Source organism: Sceloporus undulatus, chromosome 6 (assembly GCF_019175285.1).
Source record: "Sceloporus undulatus isolate JIND9_A2432 ecotype Alabama chromosome 6, SceUnd_v1.1, whole genome shotgun sequence".
In the NCBI taxonomy this organism is placed as follows: domain Eukaryota; kingdom Metazoa; phylum Chordata; class Lepidosauria; order Squamata; family Phrynosomatidae; genus Sceloporus; species Sceloporus undulatus.
The window spans coordinates 89,095,818-89,108,755 of NC_056527.1; the positions used below are offsets into that span (position 1 = coordinate 89,095,818).

The window sequence follows — 12,938 nt, forward strand, 5'->3', positions numbered from 1 at the left end:
TCAAAGCTATGCAGTCAATGTGCTAGCAGGGAGGCTTTCCCTTCCTTTTATACTGGATCACTAGGGTGTTGCTTTTGCAATGCCTCCTACCTGTGGCAATCTTTTTTTTGTCTGCTCAGCAAATCTAAACTACACATGGTTTACTCTTCCTTCCCCCACTAGTTTAGCATTTAATCCAGTACTGTGTCCATTGGCAGTTTGAGGGTTAATGTAATGTTGAGGGCGGAGTGGGATGGAACAAAGTTAAAAATTCATTATGATATTGTAATTACAGATGAGTAATTCTCCCCCTGCTCCTCCTCTTTGCTCAGACCCCAGGCACAACACTCCTCATTCCCAGGGCAAATCTTGTGCTTTATCATATAAGCTTCCACAGTTAGTTGCTATAACAAAATAATAGAAGCTCTTGGTGTTTGCCTAACTGTCACAGTTTCCCTTCTTGACTATTAATTCTGGTGGGATCAGGATATAGTTAGCTAATTTTAATTTTTGGATGTTTTCATCTTCATGAGCTCACCCTCACTGGATGGTAATATGACGTACTTCATTTACATCAACATTCAATAAGTTTGAATTTTGCTGTGTTTGAGGCCCCTCATGTTCATTTTGCTAAATGTGGCCCAGTTCCCTGCCCCATTGTCTTGCCATGATGGTTTCATTGAGCAAGATAATGCTCTCTCTTGTCAATCTACCATATAAACCTGCCCAAATTTAAAGTTGCTTGGGGGAAGACTTTCTCTTGGTTCCAACACAATCAGAGGCATGCTTGGTGACAACATGAGAGAGAACCTTCTCAGTGGCTGTTCCTAGATTGTGCAACCCTTGCCATGGAGAACTAGGCTGGCTTCCTTCTCTGGTCTCCTTCTTCTAAAAGGTGGAGACCTCTCTGTTTATGTAGGGCTTTGAGTGATAACTATCTGGAGAATGTCTTCTAATCTGGGTTGTGTTGGATTCGTATAAGTACTTTTATCATTGTTATTATATTTTAACAGCCTTTAAAACTGTATTAAATTAATGTCTGAGATCCTGCATGGCTACAATCCATCTCCCAGTATGATCCCCCCCCAACAAAAAACCAACTAGCAGTAGCAGGGCCTCCTGCAGGGTCCTGTTGTAACAGGGAAACTTGAGGTTTCAGATATTATGAGAATGCTCAGAGGAACAGAAACAAAACAAAGATTAATGTCCAAAAGCTAGGGGCAGGTAATGTCTGTGGGCTGTGGGCCAGTTTGTTTCATTGTGGACTGAATTGCCATACTCTTGAAATTTGAATACTTCCTTAATCCGAGCAAGAAATGCTTGCTTTCAATATTTTGCTTTCCCAATTTGCCATCAAATGTTGCCTCTCCTGCAGAAAATTCTAATTATCTCCATAGCATGGAGCCATGGTCATTAAAGTGCCGGGATCCAAATGATACAACTGTGTTACAGAGATGCTGGGAGTTAGCAATGACAGTTCCTTAGTTGTAACTCGAGACAATACACTAGAGAAATTTAAGTACCTCACAACAAATTCCAAGCATCCATAGAATGGAGCCCGGTCAGTTAAGACTGTATCAGATCGGTATAACAATGCAGTGTGAACACGCCCCATGTGGAATACTCTAGTGGTAGTTCATTTCATGATACCTGAACCAAACATCTGGCAAGGATCTGGGTTAAAAAATGTGGGATGTACATTTCCACAGCTGGCATGGCAGTCATGTGAGCCCAGTTTCTACAGGGAGTAGAAAATTGCAATTTGGACAGCCCTCAAAGAAGTACATTGGATTCAGAGTTATGTATGTGTGTGTGCCTTTAAGTTGCTTGTCGACTTATGGTGAACCCATAGGGTCTTCTTAGGCAAGCAATGTTCAGAGGTGGTTTTGCCAGTTCCTTCCTCTGGAATATAGCCGACAGCATCTGGTATTCGTTGGCATTCTCCCATCCAAGTACTAATCAGGGCTAACCTTTCTTAGCTTTCAAGATCAGACAGGATCTGGTGCCTTTAAGGTATTTTGGATTGAGGATTGTGGGATCAAAATTCCAGGAACAAAAAGACACTGCAGAGCTGCTATGCCTGTAATTATTAAAGATAATAGTTATTAATAATTAATATTTAACAACCAATATTTTAAATCATAGTGTGCCACCCTAATTGAGATGAGATGAGGAAATCTAGGAGAGCTGGTGTGTACTGAAAGCCTAATGTACGCTGTGTCTTCTAAAGCTGCTTCCTTGTACCACATTGTTTTTGTCCAGAAAGCAAACAAGACACATTTCAAAGGTGTCGTAATTAATGAAAAGCAACTAATTACTAGTCTCTGTGCCACTAAGTCTAGGCCTTCCTTTGGGTGTCTCTGCCATCTGAGATAAGAAAGTGGCTGTGGAGGAAAGGAGCCTCTTGGTTGTAGTACCTTGTTTGTAAAACCGTCTCCCTAAGGAGGTTTTCTTGCTGTCAGAGCCTTTAAAAACCTTCTCTTTTATTGCTATTTTAATACCTGCTCTTATCATTTATTCTTATTTTTTATGCTGCTATAATGTTATTGCTTCGTCTCTGTTTTTATAAACCACTGGAGAAACATCGCTGGTGGCTAGGATAGAAATTTGCTAAGTATTTGTTACGAGTATTTGTCCGCAAGTCCCCCTCCCCCCCATAAAGGCTTTTCTTTAGCTGCAGGTTTGAGATACATTCAGTTTGTTTTGCATCCCTCTTAGTTTCTCCATGTTGGGGAGGGCCGTGTGGAATATCTTGCAAGATGAGGGATATTTGCATTAAAAAACAACAACCCCTGCACCTGGTAACTTTAAATAGAAAGGCCGGCCTTATTAAATTTTCTTAGTTTATTTATATTACAGTATGACTGCTAATTGCTTGATTTTATTGTGCCAGATAATTAAATGCAAGGAGTATTTATATCTGAAATATCATTAAGTCAAAGCCAAGGGATTTTGACTTTTTACAACCAGCTGAAGTACCAGTTCTTCTGGGCTAAAAGCCAGTTATTCCACCTCTGACTGGTGGGTTCTCTTCCTCCTCCTGCTGTTCTCACGAGTCATTTTCTCTTTCCGTTCCATTCATCCCATACCAGTTCAGAAACCCCTTAGCCTGCTCCCACCAGTGCCTTGCCTCTTTCTTTCTATTCTTTCTCTCCTTCCCCAATGTTTTTCTTTCTCTAGGGCCTTTGTCTCCCTCCATCTGGGTGCTAACTTTGTCCTCAGCTAACTACATCAGGAAGCCTCTCCCACTCTCTCTTTCAACTGTTCAAAGAGTTTTGGGACCTTGCCAGAGAGCACAACACAGAGATGCCTAGAGGCCTTGCAGAGACATGAGTCTCCCAGACCTTCTCTGCTCAGGGGAGATTTGACACCTGGAGGTTTAAAATGATAGTGCAGGATATAGACTGATTTTAATTAACATTAATGAATGTATTTTTTTAAAAAACAAATTAACCCTCAGATGCACACCCCTAGGGTCCCCTAAGTATCTTTGCCAAGTTTCAGGTGACTTGGTTTCACAGTCTTGGAGTAGACAGGCAGACAGACAGTCACATTATTGTAGATGACTATCCTTCAATGCAGGAGGAGAAAAATCTCGTGTTATAGAGTGTGTGTGTGTGTGTGTGTGTGTGTGTGTGTGTTTTTGAATTGCTTGCTTTTCCAGTGTGTCAAATAATTTTAGTAGCCCTTTCCCTGTTTTTTCCTTTTTATCTCACCATTCAGTACCAAATGTGTTTTAAATTTAAGTGTGAGACATTTTATCATCCTGTTCCACCAGTTTTCAACATCAAGTGTGAATGGAAGCCCCCTAAAATAAATGTTACTGTTGCGCTGAATGCAGTTATAAACTGGGCTCCTCTGTACCCTAGCGAAGAAGAACTGAGAGTCCTTCCTTGCTGGGGAGAAGCAGCAACTGAGAAGTTGGTCAAACAGTGACGGAGAGGTATCTTGCCTGCATCCGCCTTTGTTGTAATGCCAGCACTGGCGAGAGGCTTCTTGTACACTGCTCAGCCTTCTGCTTGGTTGCTGCTCTCAGGGTGACCAGCTCCAAAGGGATCAGCAACTAAGCAGCTGGTCAAACAGTGACTGAGAAGGCTCTTGCTTCCTTTGGCCTCTGCTGCAAGGCTGGCACAGGCAAGAGGCTTCTTGATGGCTGACTGACTATCTGCTCAGGTGCTGCTCCCTTTGCAACCGGTTACTCTGGGAGCAGCAACCAAGCAGATGGCCAGCAAGCTTTCCTTTTGCTGTAAGGCTGGTATGGGCAAGAGGGAAAAACAGGCCTGAGCTATTACCACTGCTGCATTCACATGAGAGGTTGAGGCTGAGGAGGAGGAGGAGGACACAATGGCGAGCTGGGTGTGATTTAGGAAGACACTGTTGGCTAGCTGGCTGGCTGCTGCACAAACAGTAGACCTAATATGAAGAAATATGTCTTGGGGGTGTGCTAGGATAGTCAGCCAAGAGGAAAGGAGATGATAGCCCAAAAAAAATTGGAGATTCATTTGTTCAAGTTACTGCCATTATGTGAGAGAGTGGAGACGAGCATGATGCCCTCTTACATTTCTGTCCTGAACTTTTTCCACATAAGGACAGAAATACCCTTATGCCGTGAAATAAATGCCCCAGGCCACAGATGTTGAGAGTTTGCAATGACAGTCCCTTGTTTGTTCCTCCTGAGCTCCATAGACATTTCTCTCTCTTACATTTCCCTCTCTTACAGTATAGACCTACATATGTCACATGGCCCATTTCCTTCTCTTAAACTGGCTTCTCATCCTCAAGTACAGTGGAATTTACTATCCCATGGCCAATATTAAACTCTCAGTGCAATCAGCTCCACTATATGACATTTTGGCGAATGCTTTCTTGTTCTGTACTACAGGCAGCAAAATATCCTGACTATAGTAAGGCCTTTGAGACTAAATGTATGAAAGAAGTTGTAGCAGAAGCTTACCTAGACTTGGGCCTTGTTTGCACTGCCCGGGATATAACAGGGAAAGCAAGCCCAGAGTATCCTGGCCCTGCAGAAGCCCCTCTCCCCAATACCTCCACTTTTGTCCTGTGACAGCTGTCTGCATGGATGTCCCAAATGACCCAATGAACCACCTGGCACATCCACTGCTACCATGGGTTGTTCACGTCTGAGGTCAGATTGTGGTGCCCAGTGACAGTCATATGCTAGGTGCCTCATTCTGACCTCAGAATGGATGACCCACAGCTGCGGCAGGTGACCATGTGGCCATTGGAACACCAATGCAGACAGCAGCTGCAGCTCAGGAACAGAGGAATCTTTGCAGAAGGTCTTGAGCAACAGGCACTTTATTTTTAATTTACTGTAAGTGAGTTATGCCCTGGTTCTGGCATGGGATGTGCTGGGCATGGTCTGGGCTGCCAAAACCAGAATCAGGGTTTGGGCTGTGCGTCCTTTGCACAAGATGATGCCAGAAGTGGAGAGGGGACAAGGACTTTTGACCCATGTTGACAAGGCCTTGCTCTACTTCCTCAGATGCATGGAGTAAACTGGTTGCAGTATGCATAACATACTTACAATAGATTAAAAAGAATGTGCCTGTTACTTCGGATCTTTTGGGAAGAACCCTCTGTTTCTGTGATGCGGCAGCGGGTTCTTCTGGGCCATACAGTGCATCTGCTGGAGGGTCATCCATTCTGAGGTCAGAATGAGGCACCCAACATATGACTATTGCTGCTCTTTCTAAAACAATGCACACTGCAAAGTGGATCTTTGGAAACAAAGAAAAGAGAAGAAGCTGGGGAAAGCTGCAAGCACTCTATTTTAAGTCTGTGCTTAATGCAAAAGTGGGCAATATGCAGTCCATGGGTCATACTGCAGTCTCCACTGTTGGTTTTTTTTACAGCCCAATTGTCATGCCAGTACTGCTGATTTTGCCACTGCACTGATTAATTTTGGTAGTCTGGTGCAGAGAGCAGCAAAATAACAAGCAACCCTCAGAAGCCACTCGAAGTGGGAATGAGCATGAAAAAAGGCGCACACTTCCCATGTACATTGTTTTAAAGGGGAATAGCTCTTTTTCCCCTTTTAATGTGATAGTGCAATGATCACAGTTGTTATGGAATGGCTCCCCCAGTGGGTTCATGTGAACACAGCATGGCTTCAGATATTAGATGTTGTCCAGTCCTGGCTTAACATAACATATATAGAATCATATCTTGATCTCAAGTGGAATTTCATTGGTACTCTCTTGCTGAAATCAGTGCTGTTATTTCTGCTTTGATTATTTTTTAAAAAAAACAAAAACAAAAACAGATCAACAAACATCAAAGGTAGCTGGTAACTTTATTGCAAAGTGGTAAGGTAAGTCAGCTGGAGATGGTTCAATATTTTCTTTAACCGGAGATTAGGCAGAACTCTTGGCATCCAGCCAGTGTTGAACCCTTTAAAGTGGTTGCCTACACTGTGAGAAAAAGCCTACAGCAAGGGAGGGAAAAGGATTTTAGCAGTAGCCTCTCTGTAGCTTCAGTAGGGAGCAGAATTGGCACATGGAAGCAGATATCCCTCTGAAACTATGGCATGTTTTAATGTATTATAATATGACAAATTTTGCTTACTCATTCGCACCTGGATAATATCAAGTAGACAATTGCAAGAAATTGTGCAAAGCCAACATTTGCTTTTCCAGACACCCTTCCATTTGTCTACTTTCTTCTGAACACAGCTGTACGATTTTCAAAATTTCTGTATTTTTAAAAACAGTTATAACACATGTAGGGACTTTTATAGGAGGGGCATAGTAGCTTAGTGGTTAAGATGCCAATTCTGATGATTGTAAGGTTGGAAGGTTGGCAGTTTGAGGCCCAAGTGCTGCATGACAGAGTGAGCTCCTGTCATTAGTCCTAGCGTCTGCCAACCTAGCAGTTTGAAAGCATGTAAAAGTATGAGTAGATAAATAGGTACCACTTTGGTGGGAAGGTAACAGCCTTCCATGCAGCCATTCTGGCCATATGACCATGGAGTTGTCTTTGGACAATGCTGGCTTTTCAGAGGAGATGAGCATTGCCCTCTACAGTTGGTAACAACCAGGCATTCATGTCAAGGGGAAGCTGTTACCTTTACCTTTAGGGACTTTTATATATAGTGGACCCTTGTTATACCCTGGGGTTGGTTCCAAGATCCCCCGTGGATAACAAAATACGTGGATGCTCAAGTCCCATTCAATATATAATGACATAGCAAAATCGTGTCCCTTATAAAAATGGAAAATCAAGGTTTGATATTTGAAATTCATACTTTTTGGGAACATTTTCAAACTGTGGATGATTGAATCCATGTATAAGAAATGCGTGTATAAGAAAGGCTGATTGTACAATCTTGTGACCTTTGTTCATTGGGAAAATGAATTTAGACTGGGGTGGGAATAGGGGGCTTTTACTGTGGTCTTAGGTCCAAAACACACTACAGAAGTAATCCAATTTGAGATCGCTTTAACTGCCCTGGCTCAATGCTAGGGAATTCTGGGAACTGTCGTTTTGTGAGACATTTAGCCTTCTCTATCAGAGAACTCTGTTGCCACAATAATAGACAACCTGTTAAATAAGCTCATTACATATTTCTTTTGTGTTGAGTTAAGCTGTGACCTTTAGTGATGTTTGTTGCTTCCAAATGCCACAAAAACATGACCCACAAGTTCCTTCACTGGTCTGTGCTGGGAATCCATGAGTGTGTCAGGACAAGCAAACTTTCCGTTTCATTTCATGATGTCATTGTGTGAATTATGCTGTAATTTTTAATGGACTCTTTTTAGAGACCTGGATATTTCTGATGACACAGTAGCTGCTTTGTTCTTGTTTATGGAAAGGATATGTCAACGTCTATGTCCTATCTGGATGACTGAGCTGAGCAGGTACATGGCCTATTGTAACAATATGAGTAGTACAAGATCTTGCACAACTTCTGTTCTTTGTGTACATAATATTTTGTGTTAGAGATTTGTTGGGGTTAATTTAGACTTGAGAAATAGCAGATGTGATTGGCATGCATGGTTGCGTAAACAAGGCTGTTGGAGTGCTTGTGATTGCACAAACAGGTTTGTTAGAGTATTACCAGGGGACATGCTCAATGTTCAACATCCCCTGCATTTGAATCCTCACTGACTCCTTTCTCTTTCTTATAGTCATAGAGTACAATGGATTAGTAGGCATTTGATGATACCTTAGTCATAATTATTGCTGCATAAGGTTTCTGTCCGTCTGAAAGGCTAAAATGTGGAGAAACTATGTTTAAATGTGTTCATTTCCCAAAAATAAACTCACCCTGTTAAAATGATCCTCCCTTTTGCTATTGGTAACTGCAATGGGAGAAATTTGGAAAATTGCAATTAAATATTTCTAATATGCAAATAGTGAAAAGGTTTATTGAAAAGAAATCAGAATTTTGGGATGCGCTTTTGGAGATTGCTTAAAGAAAGGTGAGCAGAGGAGAGAAACGTAAAAAGAATTTTTTAAAAAGGGATAAACTGTTTTTCTGCATAATTCTTGAAAGCATTGTCTTCTTTTGCTTCCCAGCTGGGACATGTATTAAAAGTAAAGGTCATTGGCATTTATGTTGCTTGCTTCTCCTCAACTGATTTGACCTGGGATGAAACGACTCTGCCGTCAACAATTTCTTCCACAACTGTCTTAATCTTTCTGGTTTTTTTAGAATCTGGAAATGAAAACAAAGTTAAAATATAGTCAAATAAGTGTTCAAAATAGATTTCTGGCATGTCTTCTGTTAGTGTATCTTACGCTTTAAAAACAAAACAAAACAAAACAAAGCAAAGAAAAAAAAAAGCAGGCTATTGTTAGACATCCAAGAGAGAGGCTTAAGCTTGTGACAGGATAGAATGGTAGCAGATCTGCAATTGCTGCCAATTCCTTATAATGCAGGTGGGTGAGAATTATTTAAAGTGCAGCAGGAGGGTGGCAGCTGACTCCCTCTCATTTCTCTCCCCTAAATAGCTTTTCCAATGCTGCTTTTCTTCTAGGGGTTCTCTGGAAAAAATAGGTGGAGAAAAATATGATGATGATGATGATGATGATGATGATGATGATGATGATGATATAGTCGGCTCTCCTTATCCATAGATTTTATCCACAGATTCAAGAATCCACGACTTGAAAATACTCAATAAAAGTATAAATGCTAAATAGCAAACCTTAATTTTCTATTTTCTGTTAGAGACACCATTTTCCTTTTCCATTATATTTAATAGAACTTGAGCATCCATGGATTTGGTTATCCACGGGGGTTCCTGGAACCAAACCCCAGTGGATAACAAGGGCCCACTCTATTTATTTCTCTCCCCATGGAGCAAGACAAGGAACAACAGCAAATAAACAATGCACAACATCTGTTTCCCCTGCTTACTACACTTTAAATCTCCCCACTCCATTTAGAATTTTGGCAGGAGCTGAATTTTTGCTGCCATTTTGTCCAGTTGGACTCATTAAAAGAAAGTATGTTGAGGCCCTGAGTTAGACTCATGAAAAGAAAGTATGTCAAAAAGAAAATATGCCAACACAATTGCAGTGTTGAGAATGAATTTCCAAAAGGTTTACATATTAGTTGCTTTTGAAAAGCACACAGTTTAACATTAAGTTAAATTTTATTCTTCCAGAAATCTTAACCTTGGGTGAGTGGCATAATTTTGAGCTAGAAAATATGAGTCCTGAGGTAAGGATGTTTGGGGAGACATAAGGCATCCCCCTATTGCTGTTGTTGTTGTTGTTGTTGTTGTGTGCCTTTAAGTTGTTTCTGACTTAGGGCAATCCTACGTTGAATCCATCACAGGATTTCCTTGGCAAGTTTCTTCAAAGGGGGTTTGCTATTGCCATCCCCTGAGGCCGATAGTTTGTGATTTGCCCAAGGACCATGATACACAATTAAAATGAATAATATGAATATGTGCACAAACATGCTTAGATCGAGAGGGAAACATATAAAAATGCAAAGAATAGGGAAATGGCATGCAAAAACAACAGCAGAAGGAGCAGCAGCAGCAGCTTTCAGGAAAATGCATACCCAACTATACATTGATTTTCATTACAGAAGACTTAAAAACAGTATTTCATTCCAATGTGGCTCTGGAATGGGATGGGCGTGTTGATAGGATCCCAAGAAATACAACTAAAATAATACAGCTAAATAATGCACTAATGTTGATTTGAAAATTAAGTCAATAACATTGGTAATTGGGTGGGTTATTATAAAATTAATTTATCATGTTTATCATTAGTAATACATTGTTTTTAAATGAATCAATTAAAATGACTATAATGTCCTAAATGGCAAAACACTCCATGAAGCCACCCTCTAAAGAAATGCATTAAAATACAGTAATGTAAAAGTATCTTGGGATTTGTCGTTTGTTGTAGCACTGATAAAGAAGGCTAAATATCTCACAGAGATACAAATCCCAGAATTCCATAGCTTTGAGCTATTGCAGTTAAAGTGGTGTCAAAATGCATCAATTCTGCAGTGCAGATGCAGTCTAATTATGGGTAATGAATTAATTCTTAAAATTCCTATTATTTATGCATAATGATGGCCCCACATAGAGAATGCCCACACAGTTCTGAGTAGGGCACACAAAGTTGAAGAAAAAGATGCATCAGGAAGAAAAGAAGAACAGAAAAGAGAGAGTATACCATTCTTAAAAGCTACTGGGAAGGCAAGGGAATTTTGAAAGGAAGGAGCTAAGAGGTGGAAAGAAAGAAGCACTTTGATGCATTAAGAGAGAATCATCAGCCAAATCGTTGACTTAATATTTCTAATGGATATGTATGTTTACAGTTACCTGTGCCAGAGCTTCCTGATCCCATAGAACTATAGCTTGTAGATCCATAAGAAACTCCAAAGCTACTGTAAAAGAGAAATATATACATAGCTGGGTAATATCCTGCACTATGCAATACTTTGCTTTTCAGTGAATAGTTTAGAAAGGTAACAAAATTATAATGGTCAAGCATAAAAAGTAACTGTTGATAGTCCACTCGGACCAGCTCAGTTGTCAGTTGTAGCCCTGAACAAAGGCTGCATCCACACTAGAGGAATAACCCGGTTTGGCACTGCTTTAACTGCCTTGGAATTCAATAGCCTTAAAGCGGTGCCAAACCGGGTTATTCCTCCAGTGTGCATGCAGCCAAATATTTATACACTCTAGTCTGTGAAATTTCATGACTTAACAATTTTTTTTGCCATTACAATGCTAAAACACTGCTTGTTACTGTTTCTGATATGAGGATGTGCTTTCTTCCTACTACAAGGCATGTCTTCCTTACCCCCCTTCTCCATCCAGTAGGCGGCGGTAGGTCTCAATCTCTTGCTCCAGACGTGTCTTGATCCCTAAAAGCTGCTGGTACTCTGAATTCTGGGTCTCCATTTCAGACCGGAGTTGGAAAAGCTGTTCTTCTATGCCAGCTATCTGACCCTGAATTTGGTTGAGCTGATCACAGTAGTTCCGTTCTGTTTCTGACAAAGTGCCTTCAAGGGATTGTTTCTGTAAGGAGGAAGTAGAAAAAAAATTATTTTAACATTTATTAAATATAAAAGGAGCTAGGAAGCTCAGGAAGCTTGTTTTTGCAAAATATTACTATGAAAATGTAGCTTGAAAATAGATGAAGTTACCAAACAAAGGTGCCATGGGAGAGCCAGAATTGATCTTCCATTCCTGGTCTAGATCCACTCTCTCTCTCCAACCATGATCTCACTATTACAACCATGAAGGATACTACCTCACATGCTATTTAAACTATTTGAACAAGCCATTCAAAGATGGTACTGCGTGTGCTGGTAATCTCAAGGCTCGACTATTGCAGCATGCTTTAGATTGAGCTACCCTTCTACCACGTTTGGAAACTTTGCTTAGTTGAAAACACAGCAGCCAGATTGATTGCTGGCCCCCCCATGTAAAAAAACACGTGTATGCTTGAACCCCATTGAAAGTAATGGGGCTCGTGCATGTGGCGGTGGTGCGGTGGCATGGTGGTGCACACGCACCATGGGCACATGCCCCATTCATCTAAATGGGACACGCCACCCCTTGCACCCCTTGCATATGATGAAAGCCGCGTATAGTGCGTCTGGGTATGAAGCGGACACACTGTACCTCTAAAAATGAGCATATCACACTAATATTAAAATCACTCTACTGGTTGCCAGTTAGTTTTCAGACAAGTTACAAAGTTTTGGTTATTATCTTTAAAGCCGTACATGGTTTGGGACCAGGTTACCTACAGGATCACCCCCTCCTGTATAATAAATCTCATACCTTCAGGTTCTCTGGGGGACATTTACTTCAGCCAGCCAAAACTAGACTGGCAACCATCACCCAGAAGACCTTTTCGTTGGCCCCTCTTAGACTATGAAATGACCTGCCAAGAGAGTTTTGATAGCTGAATATGTTGTCTGAATTTCAAATAGTATTAAAGTCCTGTCTCTTTTGTCAGGCCTGTCCAGTTGATTTAAAATTTAAAAGTGATATATTCAAATTTTTATGTTGGATGATTTTAAGATAGCCTAGTTTATGTGTTTTTAAATAGTTTGATACATTTTAATCTATGTTGTATCCCACCTTGAGCCTTGGGAGAGGTGGATAATAAATAAATAAATAAATAAATAAATAAAGATGATAATAATAATAATTACTATTATTATTCCAGTTGCTGAGCAATTAATTAAATGGTGGTGTATTTATTTTGGCACAAAGAAACACATTAAGGTGCTTGCTGCTGCATGTTTAAAATTCATTACTATTATTAATTAATAGTAATTAAAATTAATTACTATTATGGTCTGTTTGTAACCTCTTAAGGTTTTGCTTTTGTTTCTTTCCTCCATGCTTTGTCCCCCTTCAATAGCTTTCCTTAACTTTTGGGGTTCCTTTCTCTATTATTATTATTATTATTATTATTATTATTATTATTATTATTATTATTATTAT

The 12,938-nt window shown here is 40.4% G+C and overlaps 1 protein-coding gene across 1 annotated transcript in view; it reads right to left on the minus strand.

Moving 5' to 3' along the window:
- Positions 1 to 8,403: 8,403 nt before the first annotated feature.
- The window catches only part of LOC121934290 (keratin, type I cytoskeletal 10-like), an 11,666-nt gene continuing 7,131 nt past the window's right edge, over positions 8,404 to 12,938 (minus strand). The window contains exons 6-8 of the mRNA XM_042474646.1: positions 11,278 to 11,495; positions 10,794 to 10,858; positions 8,404 to 8,659 (exon numbers count right to left, since the gene is read on the minus strand). Of these exons, the coding sequence (XP_042330580.1) occupies positions 8,556 to 8,659; positions 10,794 to 10,858; positions 11,278 to 11,495 (387 nt within the window). The 3' untranslated portion in view covers positions 8,404 to 8,555. The remainder of the gene's footprint in view (positions 8,660 to 10,793; positions 10,859 to 11,277; positions 11,496 to 12,938) is intronic.